Consider the following 22,889-nt stretch of genomic DNA (forward strand, 5'->3'; position numbering starts at 1 on the left):
ACGCTGCTGACCTCCCCGCAATGCCCAGGATGGCCCAGCCCATGCAGGGGTCCACAGGGACACCACAGCACGTCAGCGCAGCCACGCCTGAGAGACCCAGCCTCCCGCCCTACTGACAGAGGTGGCCGCATGGACTCTGCAGCCCCTTGAGCCCTGACGGTGGGGGGGGAGGGGTGGTAAGGGGTGCGACTCTGACTCCCAAAGCCTCTGCAGGAGGAGGGAGCCAAAGTCACCCTCCTGAGACTCTAGGTGGCCTGGCTGCGTGCCTTTGCCCACCACTTCCCGGTGCTCCTTCCTTTGCTGGAAACATTTTCTAATTACTCACTTGCACACACAATTCTCGTCTTGGGGCAAGCTTCCAGGAAAGCTGACCTGAGACCAGTGGTCAGTGGGCTTCACTCCACGGCAACTCGCTCAGCCAGCAGCGGCTGCCTCTCCTCTCTGCCTGGGGGTCCCGCTGAGGATCAGGCAGGAGGGAGCTCCGTGATCCATTAGCAATGCCTGCCTTGGATCCCGGAGGGGGCGTGTAGGCTGGGTTCCGTTCGGGTTGGCTTTCCTTCCTCCGTTCCGGGAGTGGGAAAACGGAATGCCTTGGGCATTGTGAGGGGCTGGGGGGTTGGGAGAAGAAAATGGTGCTGACAGGCTGGCAGGAAGACAAAGGAAGGAAGAACCAGTGTTTGCAAGAACCTTGGGCATTTGCCCAGACGCCTATTTCCACCATGAACTTGAAACAACCAAGGACTTCCATGAGCATGGCTGATTCCTTCAAAACATCATCTTTTGGGTAAGCCTGCCTTTCCCATTCTCACTGAGTTCATATTTGAGCAGGCCCTTTTCTTCCCAGCTACAGATGACCGCTCATGACCAAATTGAAAAATATTAATTCTCTTTGTCTCCTGCCAAAAAGGCTAAAGCAATTACAGGCCCTGATATGAAACACAGATGTTAATACATTTGGAAAAACAGGCTCCTATAGGCAAGCAGAGGTCCAAGTATGAAGTGCTTTTGGAATTAAAGTGCCGGATCAAGTTATACAGACAGCCCCCGATGCAAAAGCCATTCTCCCGAAATTCATTCCAGTGTGGGAAACCCAGGGCCACGGCACACATGCTGACATTTCCCCTATGTGCAGACGAGAACCAATCCACCCTTGGGTACCCCCTGGCACACAGCTCTAAATAATATAATTATAATCATCACAGGGAAACCTCCCTAAGATCGAAAAGTATTATAATTACAGGCAATTTTCACTTTTTTGGAAATTGGGCTCAAATGCTGAAGAAAGACTGCAAACAAGGCCTTCTCGAGTTTCAGCCCTGGAAGAGAGAACTCGCTGGAAGGTTTACCAGGACGGACCAGTCCCAGGCTGGAGGAGCTGGGAGGAGCTGGGAGAGCGCGAGGCCGCCCCTGGGCTCCTCGGCCAGCACTCAGACAACTGGGCTGTCCCAGCACTCAGACAACTGGGCTGTCCCCGGCATCTTCATGCCAGGCCCTGGCTTGGAGCTAGGGACACCTGCAGGCAGGAGGCGGCCATGGTCCCCCAGTTCAGGAAGTCCACAGCCTGGGAGAAGGCTACACACGTTTTCCTCCAGTCACACACACACACTCACAGGGTTTACAGAGCACCTGCTGTGTCCCAGGCTCCTGGTACAAAGAACAGAACAATGGGGAAAATACAGCCAACTCCCACCGTCACAAGACACCTGTCCTTGCTTAGCCCCTGGGCAACTGTCAGGCTCAGATCTTCGGGGAGGCTCCCCCAGGGTCTCTGACCCACCCAGCTTCCAAGGGGTGGAATGGGGGTGGATCCAGATATCTCCAAAGCCCCCAGTCTTTCCCTCTTCATCATGCAGTATCGTGGAACACGCGGGTCAGGTTTTTTGTCTTCCCTGCCTCAGTTTCCTTCCCCCCGTCATTTCCTGATTCCTAGGACTGCCGTAAGGGCAAAGGAAGAAAAACAGATCGGACAGGAGAGAGATGCAAGCTTCCTTTCCTTAATCCCTAACCTGGCACTGTGCCTCAGTTTCCCTGTCCGTGAAGTGAGATGGGTAGTGGTACCTCCCTGGGGAGGGGGTTGTGACGGGAAGGACTACAGAGGGCCGCACGGCATTTACTCCAGGCAATTAGCTCTGGCATCACTGCTGTTCCAGAAGGCCGGCCTCTCCTCTCCGTTCAGAGAGGTGTCCCCAAGGAGGGCGGGGCCAGGGTCGCGCAAGCGTAATGGAAGGCATCAGCCAAATGGATGCCGACGGACAAGCAGCAGCCCTTACCCGCAGGCAGGTCTGCAAGGGGACCACTTCATGGGGGGACATTTGTTCACCTTGACCTTAGCCGTCAGGCGTGAAACCTGTCTGGAGTGACCAGAGTGGGGCAGCGGCGGAGGCATGCCCCGTGGTGGAATCGTTTGTGTCCTCTTGGAGAAAGACGGCTGGGCCCGGCCACTCCCCTCGGGAACGCTACCTGCCACTCAGCTGCGCGGCGCACCATCCTCGAGGCCCGGGAGGGAAGCAGGACAGAAATCCGCGCCCCCACGGGATGGATGAGGGACTCATCCAAGGTCCCGCAGATCCTCAAAGGAACAGCCAGGGCAGGGAGCAAGTCCACTCCGGGCAGCCTCAAAAACTATCAGTGTCAAGGTGACACCAGGACCAGCTACATCAGAATTGTCCAGGTGGGACCCCAGCACCCCAGCTGGCACGTATTACCTGGTTTTGAATTCCACCTTCGTGTGTGACCTCGGGAGGGTCACCTAACACTCTGTGCCCCAACGGTCTCATCCACAAAATGGGAGAATATGGACTTCTCGAGGTCATCAGGAGGGGGTTGGGAGGACGCGGGCCCTGGCTTGCGAAGCGCTGACCGGGTCAGTCACAGGCACAGAACCTGTCGTCACTGATTCCCCACCAACCCGACTCTCCCCACAAAGACAAGCTTGGGATGAATGATGGAAGGAAACAAAAGCACAAAGATCAGGAAAACCACCAAGGCCCACCAGTCAGCCACAGCCTGCAGGACCGGAAGCCAGAGGCGCTAACTGGACACAGTCTCTGCCCAGCAGGTTGTCCCTACATGCAGGCTTCTTCCAGAGTGATCCCTCCGGACACGGGAGGGGACCCCAAGGGGACCCCAAGAGGCATCAGGGGCCTCTGTTCCTGTCCAAGCAGCTCCGAACTGGGGTTTGACAAATGTACTAAGAAACGTACCAAAGGGTCCTTGACCAGACTGCCCCAGGCCCTGCTCTCCCCTGACCTTCCAGCATGTCTGGCGGGTGCCTACTTTCCTGCCTTTTGAAAAGACTATAGAGAGCTGAGTCGGCTGCTCTTGAGAAAGCAGCACAAAACCAGAGCTCCCGCCCTGGGGCTGAGGTGTAGTGGCGAGACGTGCAAGCCAGGAGACGGGGAACCAGGCACGTAGGCCTTCGGGAGCAGCAGAAAACTGCTTCTGGAAGCTTCCGGAAGCCTCTGGAGCCAGAGCCCGAGGGTATCCCCACCCTCAGCCAGCCCCTTCCCTGTGCCACTGAGACTGTCAGTCAGGGTCAGGACCGCACTTCAGGCTTGGTCCTACAGAGGAAAACAGTTATCTTTGAGAAACCAGGCTAAAGGGAACACAGGAGTCTGTCTGTCCCCTTCTGTCTGTCAGGCAAAGAAGAAGGCTCACAGAGAGGAGCGAAGAGAGCTCTTGGTCGCCTCCTGTCCACAGCCCGCAAGCTAGACAAAAATGCCCAGCCCCACCCCCACGACTCTGACTTATCTGGAGTTAAAAAAAACAAAAACAAAAAAACCTGCTTTCCCCCTCCCCCCAGTGATTCTAGCCCACAGCCAAGGGCGAGAACCAAAGTTGGGGAATCACAATCACCATTTGAGGCCCAGGTGAGGAAATCAGGACACGTGAGAAGCACCACGGTGCTGTCGTAGCCAAAGACGCGAGCCCCGGAACCCCAGAGACCCAAGTTCAAGCAAGTCCCAACTCTGTCACTTTCTAGCTGTGTGAGCCCAGGTAAGTTACTCCCTCTCCCTGAGCCAGTCTCTGGCTGGGGACTTTCTCTGGAAAGTGGGGATACCAAGTTTTCCAAGGATCCTTTCCAAGGTACGTAAGGAAGCAGAAGTGGCCGGCACAGTCACTTCCAGAAAGCACCAAATGATGGCAAGCCTAGAGCAGGGGGTGGGGAGGTGCTCTGGTGCGTGACCGTGTCCCTCTGCCCAGACATGCTCATGGTGATGAAAGTCAGGAAAAGAGTCAGTCTTGCTACCAAGTCCTTAACCTTTACGTAGCACGAGGGAGACTGGCGAAGGGTCCAGAGAGCTGTGCCCCGGAGCCCTCAGTGCTCTCCCACTAAGACCAGCTCTGCACCCAGCACCCATGCACCTTCTGCCCCCACCCCCGTTTCCCTGAATGGAAATCACAAGGGCATCCCCTGCGCACTTGCCAGAATGCAGAAGCTCATCCCCACACACACCCCAGCCCCGCCCCATAGAAGTGAACTTGACTGCATTTTCACCAGATCTCCAGGAGCCCTGTCACCAAACTGATTAAGGACAAGGAAACTGCTGGGCTTCCTTCTCGAGAGGGAGGGGTCAGAGCTGTGGCAGGTGTGAGGGTTCTGGGGGTGCTGAGGACACTGCCAAGGAGCCCCAGGATGCTCCCTCCATGAGAGGAGCCGGGAGCACTGGGGGAACCCGGGGAGGGCCACTGGGTGTGACAGAGCCCTCCCCCGGCCCCAGCAACAAAGGGACACATGCTTGCCTCCTCCCTCTCCTCGCCTGCCGGCTGCCCTGGCAAACGGCCCCTCGGCCCCCACTCCAGCCTGTCACGGGGACAGCTCCTTCTTCCTCAGTGACTCAGGCTGTGGCTGAGCCAACCTTGGCCCCGGAGACCACTCTGAGGTCACCCTCCTGGCAACCAAAATCCCTGAGACTGACCGAGGGACACTTTTCATCCAGCTGCCAATATCATCTCGACCTTGGCAGTGACTGACACCCTTTGATGAGGTTCTGCTGTCCTAGCAGGCCTGTGTGCCCCCTCCGGGGGTTTCTCATTAAGCACCTGCATCCCCCACAGATGGGGCAGCCCTGGGGGAAGCAAGCTTGGACCCAAGGTGTGTGTGTGGGGGGGGGGGGGGGGTAAGGATGGAAATGCCGAGTCCAGCCCAGAATGAAACCGATTAACTGATGCGATCCCCTGTAAGCCAGGCCCAAGCCGGTCCACCCTAAGTCCTGGGGTTCAGAAGAGGAGGAAAGGCTCTGACCCCTTGCTCCCCCAAGCACTACTCCCCCAGCAAGGCCACTGGAGCCAAGGCCCCCGTCCCTAGACCTGCCTCACAACCCCACTCGTCCCACAGCCCCTCACAGCCCCACTCGTCCCACAGCCCGTCGAGGGTGGCTCCAGTGGCCTCCCCAGCTGTCCGGGGCAACGCTGCGAGCAGGGCCCGAGGGCTGTGCAAGGCCTCCAGCTCGGCTTATTATCGGAATTTAATCTGGATTCCGAGAGATCAAGAGGACTTGGTGGGAAGTGGCTGCCACGAGGGGAGAGGTGCTGAGGCTAAACCAAAGCCGGCTAATCCCCAGCACCGCAGAGCTTTCCTGGAGCTCAGGCAGAGAATCGCCAGTGAGCCAGATGTCCCGGCCCCACACAGCTGGGCGGCTGACGGCAGCAAGACCCCAGACCCTTCGGCAGAGGGAGCAGGCTGGCCACGAAGTGGGGTGGCAGCCACAGGATCTGGGCTTCTCGGGGGATCAGATCAGCCACAGGCCTTCAGCCTGAAGAGGATGCGTGTCCCTTCCCCGGGCCCTAGAGCTGGGGAACGCAAACGAGCCCCCGCCGCCACACACGCTTCGGCCTGCGGCCCACCGGAGACTGCAAAATGAGGCATTCGGCAGAGACGGCTGCGGGGGGCGGGGGGAGCACCGTGGCAGCCAAATCTTGGATGCCCCCACCCCCATTTTCCTTTGAAGACCCCTGATTCCCCGAGATGATGGGGATCATGGTGAAGCAGACGGCGGGGATGTAGGCGATGGTGGTGGTCGTGGTGGTGGTGGTGGTGGTGGTCGTGGTGGTGGAGATGGTGGTGATACTGATGGTGGTGACGGAGATGGTGGTGATACTGATAACACTGAACCTTTACTGAGCACCCGCTGAGTTCTAAGGAAGCCCTGGGAGGTAGGATGACGTTATCATCCCCATCGTACAGAGGAGGAGCCTGAGGCTCCAAGGTCATTGCTTCCAGAGGCCATGCTGGTAGGTGGTGTCAGGATCTGAATCCACACCCTCAAGAGCTGGGTGACGCACCCGGGGAATTACACAATACAACAATCATATGGCTTCTGGATTAAAAAAAAAAAAAAAAACAACCCACCCAGAAAACACATATAAATAATTCAAAAAATTTTTTTAACCTTTTAACTTCTGGAGAATAAAGGCCTTACAGCCTTCTTTCAGGGACAGAAAGGAAACTTAGACACCTGAAGACGGCAGCCCCGTCCCCGCGCTCCGCTCCCTGCCTCTTTTCTACTTTGCACTTGCCAGGTCATCTCCTCGGCCCGAGGAGCTCCCGGAGGGCAGGGGTGTGGGTCTGCTGCCGCTGCCCTGCACACAGCAGGTGATCAGACATTTGCTAAGGAGGAACCTGGTCTCCCAGCAAACCAAATGCCCCCAGAGTCAGGAACGCAAAGCGAGGCTCACAGCCCCCAAAGGGGGCCTGTGGCTAAGCTGCTCACAAGGGGCAGCCCGTTGCCCCTCGCCACCTGCCGGAGAGCCGCAGACAGCTGCCCTGCCCGTCCCTCTCCCAACCACGGTGACTCAGGCCTTCTCCCCTCCCCGAGGGCCTCTGGATCCACCCCACGGAACTAAGACAGGGCCGAGGAGGCAGCAGCCTCAAACCGTGACGGGACACGTGCCCACGATGCCAACAGGCTGACACAGGCAGAAAGACAAGCAGCTGCTGGCAGCCTGGTGGGGAAGAAGCCAAGGCTCGTGTTTCATTAAGCAAGGACCAAGTGGCTCGCCCCATCTGGGTATTCTCACGTCCCTCTGTCCTCCCCAGAGCCCGTGCTTGTCCCCACCTTAGGACCACGGCCTTTGCCGTTCCAGCCCACGCCCCATGGCCAGAGCCTTCTTGTCATTCCGACACCCCAGCTCAGCACGGCCTCGGCCACCCATGACCGCTTGATGGCTTCAGGAGGCCGCTTGTCTGCATCCTTGCCTCCCGGTTTGCTGCCCGTCTCCTCCAGCCCGCGCTGGGGCGTGGAGTGCACCCCCCAAAAAGATACGCTCGAGTCCCACCCCAGGTACCTGTGAAGGTGACCGTATTTGGGAAAAGGGTCTCTGCAGATTAATTCGCTTGGTTAAGTAAGGTGAGGTCGCATGGGAGCAGGGAGGGCCCCGAGGTCGAGATGGCCGGTTTCCTTCCAAGAAGAGAGAGGCACACAGAAGAAGGTCCCTCGAGGGTGCAAAGCCACGTGGAAAGAGAGCAGAGAGAGGACAGACAGCGGTAGCTAGAAGCCAAGAGCACTGACAATGGACAGACACCCCTGGAAGCTGGAAGAGGCAGGAAGGAAGCCCACCCCTGCCCTTCAAAGGTTTCAGAGGCAGCCGACACCTCACCTTCCAACTCCGAGCCCCCAGAACCCTGCGAGAGCCCATTTCCATGGTTTTAAGCCACACACCTCGTGGGACTTTGTGAGCACAGTCCCGGAAAACCAGTCCTCTCCTCAGCCACCAATGTCCCCAGAGACCAGCTCCAAATCCAGCGCCTGGCCTGTGGGTGCTCAGCAGGGGGGTGGGCGAAACACATCTCTGGGCTCACACGTCTCTCTCCAAGTGCAGCGGCCTCGGACCCCCACAAAGGAGGTCCTGTGCCTGTCACACCAGGCTTGCCCGTTTCAGGGACCGATGGGTGGCGACGCCCCTCATGGGAAGCGGCCGCATCCCAGGCAACCCTGGGGACACTGCAGTGGCCAGGGAGGGCAAAGGCCTTCCTGTCCGGCATCTCGGGAAACTCGGAGAAGAGCGGCCCAGGTGACACCAGCCAACCCTTGCATTCTCTTCAGCCAAACCCACTCGGAGCAGCCATTCCTGAGGTGAAGCCTCTTGCAGGACGCTCCTGAGGCAGGTGTGGGGAGCCTGCCGGGAGGGGCGGGGAGGGAGTGCGGCTCGGCGTTGGCACAAGCAGCCGATCGGGCGCTGGTGACAAATGGCCGGTGGTACCTGCGTCCTCGCCAGCCTTCAGGAGAAAAGTCAAACATGTTTTTGTTCAGGAGTCCTGGGGGGTCTGTCAGAGTCCAGAGCAAACAAACGGGTGTCACGCCCCAAAACGAACTCCTTCTTCCTATATTCGGTCTGAGGGGCAGGGCACCGATGTCGGGGCTCACTGGGGGGCCGGAGTGCCTATCGTAGGATTCGGAGGTGCCTCCCAAGACCGCTTGCCGCCTCCCCCGCAGCACACCCTCCTTCTGGTAGCCTCCTTCCAGGAGCGTCTGCTGGCCTCCCTGTAGGGCGAGTGGGGCCCATCAGACTGACAAAGACCAAAACAGCTCTATCAGAGATGATGTTGTGAGCACACAGGAGATCGGCCTCCCCCTGGCTTGTTGCTATAAACGGACACAACCTCCGAGGACAGCCGTCCAGCAAAATCGAACCGTTACCGACGTGTGCACCCTCGGACCCCACGGTTCTATCTCTGGGGCTGTAGCTGACGGACACGCGCCGGTGTGAAATAATGTTGTCCACAAAAATAACGCGCCTCCCGCCTGTCACACGGGTGGAGAACCTCAAGGAACAGGGAGCAGAGGCGTCCTGGGGGGTGGGGCCCGGGGCCCAGAGCCGGGATGGAGTCTTCCTGGCCACTGTAGCTGCTGTTCTCTTGTCCATGTGACAACGTGACGGTCTTACCTACGCAAAAGTGTCTTTTCAAAAGAACTACTTTTTGTACACCCAGGTACAAGTCCTAATTTGGCCACTGTCTCCCTGGGTGGCAGCAGGCAGATGATTCACCCTCGGCTTTCAGCTCCTAACGCTCCCCGCATCCAGGAGCGGCGCCCCACAGGGCTGCGGGAATACAAACCAGGTAACAAATGCAAAACAATGGAAACCCTTAGAAAGAGAGGCTTGGTTGTCTTAGTCTTGTCTTAGTCTTTAAGATGACCCGTGAAGGAGGTGGTGACGTCTCCTCTGTCCCCAGAGTGGTAACAGGTCCCCGTTCCCACTGCAAATGCTGGGACTGTCCATCAGGAGGCGCCCACAGCAACTTCCCGCCATGCCTTACTGGGGAATGGCATCCGGCCATGACAGGAGTCCACTAGCCTGAGCCCCACTGAGGCAGGGAGGGGGGCGGGGGGGGGTCACAGTCACCTCCGGAAGGACCGATATGCTCACTCCATGCTCTGGCCCATCTCTGAGCCTCCTGACCTCTTAGGAGACCTCGAAACCAAAGGGTCTCCAGACAGTCAAGTCTTCCAACCCAAGATCTGGGTTCCTGACCTCGTGATTCTTAGAAGGCCGAGTTCTCTCTCTGCCTGTTTATTTCTGGGTTAGAGTTTTGATCCCATTTTCTTACAGATCGCCGCCTTCACTGGTTGTCTGAGGTCATGTGCTGGGCTTCACGGTGCAGTGTAGGGCCCGGCACATGGTTGGCAGCCCGGGACATACATGGCCCGACCGCTCCGGCCCCAGCCCAGCCACCACTCCCTCCCTCCTCTGCCGCTGAGGGCAGCTCAGCACCCCTCCCCGGCACCGGTCCCAGCACCCACCTGCCCAAGTGCTCCTGCAGCACCTGGTAAACGCTGATCCGGAACGTCTCGTTGTCAAAGCGCTCCCGAATGTAGTCCTTGTAGATCCGGAATTCGGCTGCGGTCACAGCCTCCCCTTCCGGGATCTTGGAAAGATCAAACCGGAACTCCCGATGGTGGTAGCGTGGATAGAAGAACTCCTTGTCGTGCTCCACTGGAGGGAGGAAGCACACGCCACACCAAGGGCTCATTAGTTCCCGGCTCTCACTCTCCCACCGCAGAGTCCAAGCCCACCCACGGCTGGACCCTCCTGGTGTTCACCGCCCCTTCTACGCTGCCCCGCGGAAGCCTGGAGACACACAGCCTTGGCCCTGTGGTCCCCTTGAACGAGAGCAGTGACTCGGCATCAACCCTCTGGGAAGAGTGGGGCACCGACCAAGCCATCCCAGAGGCCCTGGACACACTCTGGTTCATGGTCCTGGGTTCAAATCCAGGGTCAGCCACTAACTGGCAGGCCTGCACAAGACCTGCTAATCTCTCTAGACCTCCTTTTCCTTATCCAAAAATGAGGATCATTATCCTGCATGGGTTGTTGGGAGAGCTAAGAAACCTAACACCGGCAGCTTAGCGTCTGGGAGGGCTTGACAACGGTGAGCTATGACGCGTGTAGACAGACCTCACTCTGCTTGTCATGGGGTCCCTGAAGCCCAATGGTGTTCAGCCCCAGCAGCAGGTGGGAATCACCATGGGGGCTGTGGGAAAACGCTGACGCCCTGTCTCAGTGGTGCGCTGGTCAATGTTGAGGAATTGGGTCTCTGGGACCTTATCGGTCGTGTCTGTTAGTTTCCATTTTGGCCGATTTCAAGCTCCCGAAGCGAAATCACTGAAGATGGGGGGTGGGAGGCTGACATGGGGGGCTGGGCTGTGGTCATCCCACTCTGAGCCAACTGACTCAGTATCTTTGGGGAGGGGGCCCAAAAACCCGTACTTCTTAAAGCACCCCAGATGTTTCTAACAACCGCCAGAGTTTCCAACCACGGCCTTAGACTAAAAGCAGAAAAAGCAGCGAACAGCAAGGTCGGGCGTGTGGCTTTTTAAAATGACTTCAGGAGGGGCACCTGGGTGGCGCAGTGGGTTAAGCCGCTGCCTTCGGCTCAGGTCATGATCTCAGAGTCCTGGGATCGAGCCCCGCATCGGGCTCTCTGCTCAGCAGGGAGCCTGCTTCCTCCTCTCTCTCTGCCTGCCTCTCTGCCTGCTTATGATCTCTCTGTCAAATAAATGAATAAAATCTTTAAAAAATAAAAATAAATAAAATAAAATGACTTCAGGATAAAACAAGGCAAAGGCCTCAACTCTTCTCCTTCATACTGACAGTGAGACTAGACTGAGAGATTATGCCCATTTCATCGATAATAAATGTTAAATGGATGTAAGCCCCAAAAGAGTGTTTCTGGAAGGGGCCTGTGATTCCCGAGGCTCATGTATCCTTTGGTCCAAAACGGAGCAAGGATGAAGCTGGGAATCAAGGGCTGGAAAGATGCAGAAGGGCCAAGTTCAAGCAAGTGTGTGACATCTGCAGATGCCTTTCCTCTCCCGGGAGACACAGCCCCATCTCTGCTTCCTGCCTACGGTGGGGGGACGACCAGGGATACAAGAAATAGAGGAGAAATGTGCCCAGGTCCACCTCTGGCTTCAGCTTCCTAATCCCTAGAGGCTCTCAGGCAGGGTCAGGGCTGCCCAGCTGCAGGCAGGACATGAACACCTTGGAGGAAAACTGTTCCCAACACCGGCAGCCCAACGGCCCTTCCTACAGACCTGCATTTAAAAACAACAACAACAGAACTGTTTTAAACCTTAATAATAGTTCTAAAAGATACTGGGATGAGGGCTGGGGTTGAGACGGATTATCCTCATCAGGCTGTTTCCTGTTGGGCAGACGGGGCAGGTGAAGTCTTCAAGGCCAGGGAACTCTGGCTAGGCACAGCAGTGACTCTGCCTCTGGGGAGATCTTGGGAAGTGACCTCCCATCTTCAGCTGCTGGAATCTTGGGCCATACGTGGAGAGCTGGCCACAGGAATGACCTCTCCAGAAAACATCCTGTGGTCACTGAAGACTGCACGTGTCCTCCTCACTTGCTCTGTCCTTGACCCCCCACCCGGAGCACGTGCCTCCTGACCCAGCCTCAGGGAAAGGCTAAGTTGGGGGACAAAGAATGCTGATGGGGGCGTCCCCAGCTTTGATTTATGCAGAAAGCAGGTAGGGTAAGGGTCTTTGTGGCAGCCTCTAGGAAGTGCAGCCCATGGTGGGGGTCAGCTGAGCCCAGGAGGGGACCTCTGAATGAGGGAGCAGAGCAAAGCGCCCTGCGTTGGTCACTGTGTTAATGCCCGGGGCCAGGCCTCTGTCCTCCTTCTCACGCCATCTTCAGGTCACCCTAAAAGGCGAGCGCAATGCCACGTTGGTAGGGGACGTACCTAAGAGCCAAGAGGGACTGACTGCCCTGCCCGGGGCCAGAGCGGGACCTCAAACCCAGACCCCGCCAAATCTCAGCCACGCCTCTCAGTGGCCACGCCTCCGGCTCTGCTAGGGCAGCTCTTAAGCCTGTGGTCAGAACTTTCTCGTTGCTACTCAGCGTACATACGAAGTGCACGCAAAATGCGTGTGTGTGCTTCTGTGTGTGTTGCCGCGAGTGTCCCGACGGGGCCTCCTCCCAGACCAAGAAACAGAATGTCGCCAGCTCCCCTTTCCTCTCCCCCAACTTCTCAAATCTCAGGTTGGTTTTGCTCGTTTCAGAATATCACAAACGGGAAATAACACCATACATATTCTTTTGTCCGTGGCCTCTTTGATTCAACAGTGTTTGTGTGGTCCATCTGTGTGCCTGGGGACAGCCACCCAGCCCTGATGCCATGCAATAGTCCCCGCGTGGATTTCACCACGATACACATGTCCATTCTGCAGTCTGTGAGCATTCGGGTCGTTTCCAATTCGGGGCTCTCAGAGCAGGGCATTCTGGTACCCATGCGCCCCGTATCTGGTGAATGTGGGGAGGCATGGGCGAAAGTGGAATTGTGTGTGCTCCCCATCAGTCGTATTGCCGAGCCGTTCACCCCAACTATCGCCCTGGGAGCTCTTTCAGAGGGTGTCAGGAGGAATGGTGGAGAAACACAAGTTCATCCTGTTAGGGAGATGGGCCCAGTCTGGGGGCCGTCAAGGGCTTTTTTGCAAGGGCCTGGCTGAAGGCAGTAAGGCAGTCACCCCTGGAGAGCAGCTCCCCGCCAGCGAGCAGTCCGTGCACGAGCCTATGCAGTCCCCCAGCCGGGCCCCCTCACTGAGTGAGCAGCCATGACCACGCCTGAGCTGCCCCCCAGCCCCGCAGCACCCGACCTGAGGTCACCGAGGACCATCTCCTAACAAAATGGAAAGGCTGTCTTATGGCCATGATCTTGCCAGTCTTCCAGGTACCAGCATGCAGCACCTGGTTCTTCCTGCCTTCGAAAACCTCATCCTCCTGTGGTTCCTTCCCCTGTGAACAGCTAGCTTTTCCCCCCGACTCTCTGGCCACTCCTCGAACATCCTCTTAGTCCCATTAAAGTCCCCAGGAGCTGTGGAAGAACAGGGGAGCATCCCATGGGCCACCTCCCTCCCTGCAAGCTGACAGGCCACGTAAAGTCTCCATCTGCCTCAGTCCTGGATCCCCAGAGATGGGGGTGCAGAACCCCCCGCTTACAATGAAGAAGGTGAACAACGCAGAAGGACAAAAAGGCATATTCAGGGAGCACTTGCTCTGAATCGGCTCCTGCTCTGAACACTCCCAGCCCGGCGGGGTGGGATTCATCCCCATTTCACGGATGAGGACTCTGAGGTACGGAGAAGCAGGTGACTTGCTCAAGGTCACAAGTTTGGTCCATCGCTGGGCTCCAAAGCTCACACTCTTGACCTTGACCTTTCTAAAGCCAAGTGCGCTCAGCTCGAATCTGTGTCCCTACCAGCTGTGTGGTCTCAGCCGAGTGATTTAACCTCTGCATGCCTCCCCTCGTCCCAGGATAATGATAGTGGCCCTTTCTCTGTACAGAGTCGGCACTTACGGCAATATAAGTTCATGTCTGCCATTGTCATGGGGCCTCTCAAACAGGGAGGCGAGAGAATGCCATCCACGCAGAAGAAGCCTTATTCGAAGGTGGGTATTCGCATAGTTCGGCTATGACAACTGTATTTGAAAAGTATCACAGTCAGAGGTAACACTAAAGAAATGTTTGAAGGAGCAGGGCATTAACACAGGTGCAACCATTCAAGTCACACCCAGGGAAGAAAGAAAACACTGACACATAATCACAAAAATAAATCTGTAGCAGCAGGTGTATATGTAACTTCTTAAATGTAGAAGATAAAACGTATCTTAACTGTTAAGACAGTTAAGATACCAAGGTTGTAAGGTTTCTTTTGTTAACAAGATATATGCATAGCGTCAGGGTAAATTTCTTGCAAACATCTGCAGGCTCTCCCGGACAGCTTCCTGCAAGGCATGGCCTTCATTAATTATTTTAAGACAATGAGCAGTAGGAACCATGTTCACCTTCTGCTCTTCCTGAAACCACATCACCGTGGGTTCTAAAAATAATTTTGTAATCTATCAAAGACAGTCATTTTTTTTTTTAAAGAGCAGTTCATAATTCAAAGTCCAAACCAAATTCCAAATCTCATCCCTCCAAGGCTTCCATTTTTACAGAAGCCACTCCACAGTAGGGAATCCACACCGTTTCGAGCTCAGGGGTCAAGGCAGTTCAACTGTCACCCTTGAAGTAGGTAGAAGAATGTACTTTTAGGGAGAAAATACAGCTTTCCACGTCTTTCTTACATTACCATACCTGACTACCCAGGACTTGGGTTTTTCAATAATTGTCTAGAGTTGGTATCTCCCTTTGTCCATAAAGAGAAGCTTTCCGAAAACAACCCAGACCCTGGGAAACCAGCTTTCTCTGCACCGCCCTGAACATTCCAGCACCCCACCGGCTAAGAGAGCTCACAGGCATTAACGAAGACTTTCATCTTCAAAAGATTAAAAGGGCCCAAATCCCCGAGACCAAAAGATAAGTCCAAAGAAAATGGATTCCGGAAAACACCATCCTGACAGCAACCAGCCCCAAGACTGTCCCCAGAGCCAATTCTAGTGTCATTTTACAAAAGCCTGGGATAATGACCCCAAAGCTGGTTCTGGGAGGGGTCTTTCTGGGCTGGAGGGTGTCCATAAAGGGCAGAGGCAGGTGGGAACCGGAAGCCACCCCCTCGGGCGTCCCCTCCCATGACCCCTGGACATGCGAGAGGAGACCTCTGCCTCACGTACAGCCCCAGAGTTCTGCCTCCTCTCAGCATCTGAGCGCCTCCTCCCACTGACATGACACAGAAGGGACAGGCATAGCTCTCACTAAGTTAGCGTCCTCTGAACGAAGGGGTATGATAACCAAATGGATCTTGCCCTGTAGACCTGCCGGGGCAGCACAGATTTAACCAGCACCGAAGCATAGGTTTGAGAATCGTGCTTTGTAGAACTATATTTAACCCTGTAAAATGAGGGCGTATGGGTGCCCCAATATATTTATACTATGTCCATACTAGTCATACACCCCAGAATACAATAAATTCTTACAGGTGCGAGAAAACAGGCATAGAAGGTATCGTATTTCTTTTGCTCCTGCTGGGCAGGCAAAGAAGCTGCAGGACTAACCAGTCGCTGTCATGCCACAAGTAGGTGATGTGACTGTACCACCTCTTTCTCTTAGAAAGCCTCACTGGGGCTCTCTCTGTCACACCACGTGGTCCCAAGGGAGCTACCATCTTGTCCCATGACCCTTTTATACAGAGCTGAGGCATGGGAGGGAACAAGCCCCAAGCTGGGCCAAACGCGGGATGTTTTTTATTTTCCTCACACCTGCTGCTAAACAGCCCCTGTTTGTCGTCTCTGCCTTGAACTCTAAGGGTGTAAGTTAGGACTGTGGGCCGCCACGTGCCCCTGCTGTGCAGAGGAAGCTGGCCCGTGAGAAGGAAGATGCCAGGCAGTGGGGCACGGACACCAGCCTTGAGGAGGGAAGCCTCTCAGGCTTGATCCTTTGGTGGGGGGATCCCCATCCTTCCTGAAATTTGGGGTTTCAGTTCTTTCAGTCTGTGGGTTACATGGAACCCCTCAAACAAGTCCCCTTTAAGCTCACTTGGAGTGAGGGTTTGCAACTTGACAGACCGCAACCTACCATTTGCAACCAAAGCTGTTCTGCACAAAATAATCACGAGCCCAGTAATATTCCACACCTGGAAATGGATGGGCGGGGAAACACATCCAGGCGACTGTGGTTACCTCCAAGTGACCATTTGCCAGGAAAGCTGCATTCTTTAGACTTGGATAATTTCCAAACAAAAGATGACTCCACTTTTCATATATATATAATTTATTTTACAGAGAGAGACACAGCAAGAGAGAGAACACAAGCAGGGGGAGTGGGAAAGGGAGAAGCAGGCTCCCCGCTGAGCAGGGAGCCCGATGCGGGGTTTGATCCCAGGAAGCTGGGACCATGACCTGAGCCAAAGGCAAACACTTAACACCTGAGCCACCCGGGTCATCCCCAAGATGACCCCTCGACCGAGCAGAAAGCAATGACTGACCCCATCATGAACCCCCAGTGCCCGGCACAGCCTGACACACGTAGGGCTCCATAAGGCGACTGGATTGAATATATTACTCTCCATGAAAATTCCTTCTAGCCTTTAAATAACATGCATACAGTAAAGCTACAAACCAAAGCTTGATTAACTATCTCAACACAAACGTACCCAGCACGGGAAATGGTACATTCATTCCTCTGACCGTAGATACCTCTGGGGCCCCTTCTGGACACAAGCCGCTCCTTCCCAAAGGTGACCGCCAGCCCAACACCTGATGCCACAGACTCAGTTCGCCCGCCGAGCGCTTACCCTTCTGTGTCTGTGTCCGCCTGGTTGTCTGTAGTGGTGATCATTCATTTCCGCTGCTGTGTAGAACCCCGTGGCGTGAGTGGGCCACAGTCTATTCTCTGATGGGCCTTTGGATAGTTTCGCGTTTGGGACTGTTATAAACTGGGCTATGAGGAACATCCTTGCGTGTGCCTCTCGGTGACCACATTTCTATTGGGTAAATACTTTGAAGCAGGAGGTCAGAGGGCAGGAGAGCATGGTCATCTTTAGTATATGCATCTGACCATTTCCACGTCAAGAGTTTAGGGGTAGCAGGCAATGGGACCAAAGGAGACACAGTCCCTAAAGGAACAGTTCATTTTAGTTTATTCTAGCAAACCCCAGTGTATTTGTTTAGGTACGAGGGAGTTCACGGGGAAAGTGTTGAGTGCAGTCTTGAAGAAGGTTGGAGGTTGACCAGCCCCAGAGAAAAGGCAGAGGAAATAGACTGGTCCCCAAAAGCTCCAGTTATGAACCCCTTTCATGACGATGAGGCTCTGGGAACCAAGAGAACCAACCAAAGACCATAATATAACCAGAAGCTAGAACTGAGCTTTCAAGGACCCTTGACTGCTTAAGATTCCATGTCCCAGATCCTCCCGCCAATCCTGATTTAACTCCAAAATTTCCAATTCAGGCTTCCTTCTTTCTTACATGGATGCAATTCATCCAGAAGGTTCTGGCACATGCCAGAATTCACTGGAGCTGACTGTGACCATGGCAGCTGTCGGAAGGCAATTTATGGTCCCACAGCTTCAAGGATGTGAACCTTGATGATGAGTTTTCATTCATTCAAAGATTTACATGGCAAGATGAAGGAGCTTGAAAAAGTTGGCAGGGGCATGACATAAACTGGGAGCTCTGGAAAATGGACCAGACATACCCAAGTACTCTAACAGGAAAATGTTCTTTCGGGAACACGAGTGCTGACACAGGTCTGCTACAGAAGAGAGGACACCTTCCTAAAGGCAAAGGAAAGGACTATCACGTAAGAGTCTAAAATAACAGATGCTCCCAAGAAAATATCTCCGTGTCTCTTCACACCCTCAAGCCCTTCTTGACCACCCCAGAGAGGTGTGAGAGCCCTCTGTCATCGTGCAGTGGGACAAAGACAGATAAAAGCCCAGTCAGATTGCAGCTTTGGGGACATCTGGATGGCTCAGTCTGGTAAGCATCTGCCTTCAGCTCAGGTCATGATCCTAGGGTCCTGGGATCGAGTCCCATATAGGGCTCTTTGCTCAGCGGGGAGCCTGCTTCTCCTTCTGCCTGCTGCTCCCCCTACTTGTGTGTACTCTTTCTCTCTGGCAAATAAATAAAATCTTTAAAAAAAAGAAAAAAAAGAAAGGATTGCAACTCTGTCAGCTGCCTGACCCCTGAGCTGGCTAATGGCTACTGTTTTTTCTATTTGATTCTTAACTGAGGTACCATATACATAAGACTTACCATCTTCACCATTTTTGTAGTTCAGTCATGTTAAATACATTTACAGCACCATGCAACCAATATCCAGAACTCTCTTAATCTTGCAAGACTGAAAGATGCATTAAAAGAGCCCCCATTCTCCACCCCCAGCCCCTGGCACCCACAGTTCCATTTTCTGTCTCTGAATTCAACTCCTCTAAGGACCTCCCACCAGAGGAATCCTATAGCACTGATCTTTTTGTGTCTGGCTTATTTCCCTGAGCATCCTGTCCTCCAAATTCATCTACACAGGAGCATCTGACATCTGTCAGGATTCCCTCGCTTTTCAAGGCTGAACGGTATTCTGTTGTGTGTACAGACCATGTTTGGTTTATCTGTTAATCTGTCGATGGACACTCAGGTTGCTTCGACCTTTTGGTTACTATAAATAATGCCCCTATGAACACGGGGAGGCAAACATTTCCTTGAAGCCCTGCCTTCAATTCTTTCGGGTCTGTATCTAGAAGTAATTGTCGGTCCATAGGGTAATTCTGTTTTTAATTTGTTGAGGAACTGTCACACTGTTTTCCACAGAGCTGCACTATTTCACAGTCCTCCCCAACACTACACAAGGGCTCCAATTTCTCCACATCCTCACCAACACGTGCTGACTTGTTATTTTCTGAGGTTGGGTTTTGTTTGGAGAGTAGCCACCCGAATGGGGGTGAGTCACAACTATAAAGGCCCTCTCACTGTCCTGAACATCACATCACATGTGTCACACACGACATCTCACTGATCCTTGTAAAAATCCTACTCAGAGGTAGGCACATGAATCGTGCCCCTTTTGCAGATGGAAACACTGAGGCTCAGAGCCGTAAAATGACTTTCCCACAGCCACACGACTGGTCTGAATACCCACATGGTCTTCACCACTCCGCCATGCCGACTTGCTCCCTGACACTGGACGCCACCGCAGACGTCATAGCCACGGAGACAATCAGGTAAGGACAACTCTAGAGTATCGGAAGCTCTTGGCACACATGTGAACTCAAGAGTAACCTTAAAAGTTGCACTCGGAGAGTAAAGACTGCATTCGACTCAGGTGCCTCTTCGCTTTGCAAGTTTTGCTCCTGCCCAAGGTCAAAGTCGCCCTGGAGACAGGGTGACAGCTTGAAGACGGCATAGCATGCATCCGTCTCCCCATCCTCTGCCCTCCCTATCCCCCCACATCGGGGTTGGGGGCAGGGCCCTGCCTGGCGGAGGGCACACAAGCAGCATTGTCTCCCTGCCCCTGGACTGCTGCTTCAACTCTCGAACTTTCCACCAAATACTTGGGCTGCCAACAAGACCACCTGGAGTCCCAGCGCCAGGCGCTCCGAGAGGGTCTTCGCAGACACTGCCTCCTTGTTAGATGGCCAGAGACGCAGGCGCGGAGGCGCGGCCGCTGGCAGGCCCCGCATTTGTCATCGGTGCCGCGGCACAGATGTGGGGTGGGGGTGGGGCAGGGGAATTACTGTACCACAAGATTAAACACTTCATGTCAACATGTGCACAGTATTGCTCGAACAATGTTATCATTGTGAATTGAATGGACCAAAGGGTTTAGGGCATGGGGTGGAGAGAGGGGAAAAAAGATGGGTTTAATTATCTCTAGGGCTGAAGCCAGTTGTTTGCCTAAAAAGACCCAGACGCTGGTAGAGCTCAAAAGAAAAATGAGCTGGGCGCCTGGGTGGCTCAGTGGGTTAAGCCGCTGCCTTCGGCTCAGGTCATGATCTCAGGGTCCTGGGATCGAGTCCCACATCGGGCTCTCTGCTCGGCAGGGAGCCTGTTTCCTCCTCCTCTCTCTCTGCCTGCCTTTCTACCTACTTGTGATCTCTCTCTGAGAAAAAAAAAAAAAAAACCTTAAAAAAAAAAAAAAAAAAAAAAAAAAAAAAAAGAAAAATGAGCTGTAAGCAAATGTCGATCTCTCTGCCATCGACCAAGGGCAGCCATTCCTCATTCACAGGCAGCCCATCTCCGCGGATGGAGGAAACCAGCCCCCAGGGATCCCTGGGTCCCAACCCCATCCCCAACTACAAAGGAGGGAAAAGAATGGAAACTAGCTACAATTTTCAGCTCAACTAGTAATTCTCAACTAGGGGTGATTTTCTCCTCCCCACCCCCCAAAACCCCACTGAGGGCTATTGGGCAATGCTTGGATTCATTTTTGTTTGCCGGGACTCAAGGGGTGTGTGCTACTGGCGTCTAGTGGGTGGAGGCCGGGGACATTGCTAAACATCCTACAAAGCCCAGGACAGCCCCCCTCCCGCAGAGAATGGTCCAGCCCCACTGTCAGTCATGCCCAGCTGAGAATCCCCGAGCAGACGGACAAACCTCAAGAGAGTCTGGGAACCTGGGTTTGGGCCGCATCTGGGCTCTCAGCGAGGTGGGTGGGGTCCCAGTTCTTGCCCCTGTAACAAAGGGATGGATTTCCCTGGTCTTGCCTGAGCTTCCATTACATCATACCATAGAAAGTCACCCACATTCTACTGATTTTGACCTATCGATGGTTCAGCCTAATACCTCCAAACCAGGATTATACATCCATGCCTCTGGTGTGACAGCCCCGAGCCACATATGTTTACTGGGCACTTGAGAGGCGGCTGGTGTGGCTGGGAGGTGGTTTAAGTGTGCTCTGGTGTTCGATCTAAATCTAAACGGCCACATGGGGCTCGTGGCTCCCGCCTTGCACAGCACAGATGCAGAACCTGTCTGTCATGGTAGAAAGTTCTTGGGGAACTTAAAGCAATGCTCTGTGGCATCCCTGTGCTGACTTCTTAAAGCAACAAGATATAGGGAGAGCTTGTCGCAAGCCAGGGTCCGAATACACGTTCTCAGAGGCACAAGGGGAGGGTCCCCTCCCCCCACGCCGCCCACCAAAGTCATCTCCATTGTGAGAAATGCCACAGAAGCAATGAGAATTTAATCCTGGAGCTGTGTGTGAGGCCTGGGCTGGACGCTGGTGGTTCCAAGGCTCTCAGTTCTATCTGTAAACGGGCATGATGACTGCCCCCTGCTCTGGGGGTAGGACCACAGGGAACCTGTCCGTTGGTGAGTGACATCACACGGAATAATCAGCAGACACATCAAGTTCGAGAACACGGGGCAGGGGCTCTGCGGCAGGTCCAGTCCGGCACCCCAGCCCCTTCCCTCTCACTGAGCTGGGCTCAAGTGGATGGCCACAGTCCCACAGGGCCACCGTCCCTTCACAGCCCCTCCCCACCAGCCCATTCCATGTCCCTCCCAAACTTAACTGCTCTGATTATTGTACTGGTTGGCCCGCTAACCTGTCTACGACCTGTCTTCTCGTCTACGTCCTCACCAAGAGTACACAAACTGAGCGAGGGCACAGAACAAAGGCTTCGACCGTGGAGCGGGGCTAGAGTGGGAGGCCTGGCTCCAACGCCCGCGGGGGGCTTAGCAACTTACTTCTTTCTCACCTGTAAGACGGGAGGATGGGAATACTTCCTCCGCGGGGTTGCTGGTGGGTCAAAACAGACCAGGGATTTGCAGACCAGTGTGCGCCAGAACCGTCTGGGAGCTCGTTCACACAGAGACCACAGGGCTGAGGCCCCGCATTTTTCATTCAGGGGTAGAGCCTAAGAACCGGCATTTCTAACACACTCTCAGGAGATGCTGACAGTCTGGGGACCCCACTTCGAGAAGCCCTGGCACGGGGGCTGTCTGGCTCGCTGGCACACAGGGAGGTCCTGAAAGACAGTAGCTGTCACTGTTTTGTTGTGTTCGCCACTGTTTCATCTGCTGTACCCACTTGCGTGGCCCGTGGCAGAGTCCCAAGTATCTTAGCAAAGAGTGTCCAGAAACTTCCCCCACGGGAGCCCTTGCCTCACTCAGCTCAAGAGGCCGTAGAAAGCTGGGGCTCAGGTGGGCCAGGGGGCTTGACGGCTTGGGTTGGAACATGGGCTCTGCCGATCGCCAGCAGGACTCAGGACAAGTTAATCCATCTCTGGGACGCTCAGTGTTCCCCTTCTATTAAATGGAGACATGAAGGAGCCTTCGGTTATGAGGCTCCCTGAGAATTCGAGGACACAGAAGGCAGCAATCACGGGGCATGGCGGGGGCAGGGGGGGACCCTGCCCAGAGAAGACCCCAGGAGTGGCTGGCGGCGGCGAGAGGAGCTGCTGCGGGACAGGAGGGTGCTTCTCCAGACCTTCCCCCAGAGCAGTCACAGACGCCTGGGTCAGCTGGGCAGGCACAGCTGGTTTAAGGTATTTTAGAAGCAAATCAAATCAAATGAGAATTTATAATCCTTCCTGAGGTCTGGGTTCCATCAACCCAAACTCATTAGGCCCTGGCTGTGCAGGTGCAGCTAAGGAAGACATTGTTCTGCATTTCCTTCACGCTGGGCTCCCATCTCCCTTTCAAAATAAGAGTTTCTCCAAAGCCCTGTACCCGAACCGAAACACCACAGAGCCATATGCACTCGTTCTGCACACAGGGTGATGTGGGGGGTGTGCAAAGCCTGTCCCGGGGACTGGCAGGGGAGGTTTGCTGGAAAACTCACAATCCTCAAGAGCTGACCCACTTGATATCACATTTTCAAGTTTTGGGGGGTTTTTTTGGTTTTTCCTTTTTTTTTTTTTAAAGATTTTATTTATTTATTTGACAGAGAGCGATCACAAGTAGGCAGAGAGGCAGGCAGAGAGAGAGAGGAGGAAGCAGGCTCCCCGCTGAGCAGAGAGCCCGATGCGGGACTCGATCCCAGGACCCTGAGATCATGACCTA

General features: G+C 54.6%; 1 protein-coding gene across 2 annotated transcripts in view; it reads right to left on the reverse strand.

Annotated features, from left to right (window-relative positions):
• BMP7 (bone morphogenetic protein 7) overlaps positions 1 to 22,889 on the reverse strand; it is an 88,622-nt gene that overhangs the window by 45,937 nt on the left and 19,796 nt on the right. For both annotated transcript variants that reach the window (XM_059407282.1, XM_059407281.1), the window contains exon 2: positions 9,744 to 9,936. In XM_059407282.1, coding sequence (XP_059263265.1) covers positions 9,744 to 9,936 — 193 coding nt within the window. The remainder of the gene's footprint in view (positions 1 to 9,743; positions 9,937 to 22,889) is intronic.

Source organism: Mustela nigripes, chromosome 7, assembly GCF_022355385.1.
Source record: "Mustela nigripes isolate SB6536 chromosome 7, MUSNIG.SB6536, whole genome shotgun sequence".
Classification (NCBI taxonomy): domain Eukaryota; kingdom Metazoa; phylum Chordata; class Mammalia; order Carnivora; family Mustelidae; genus Mustela; species Mustela nigripes.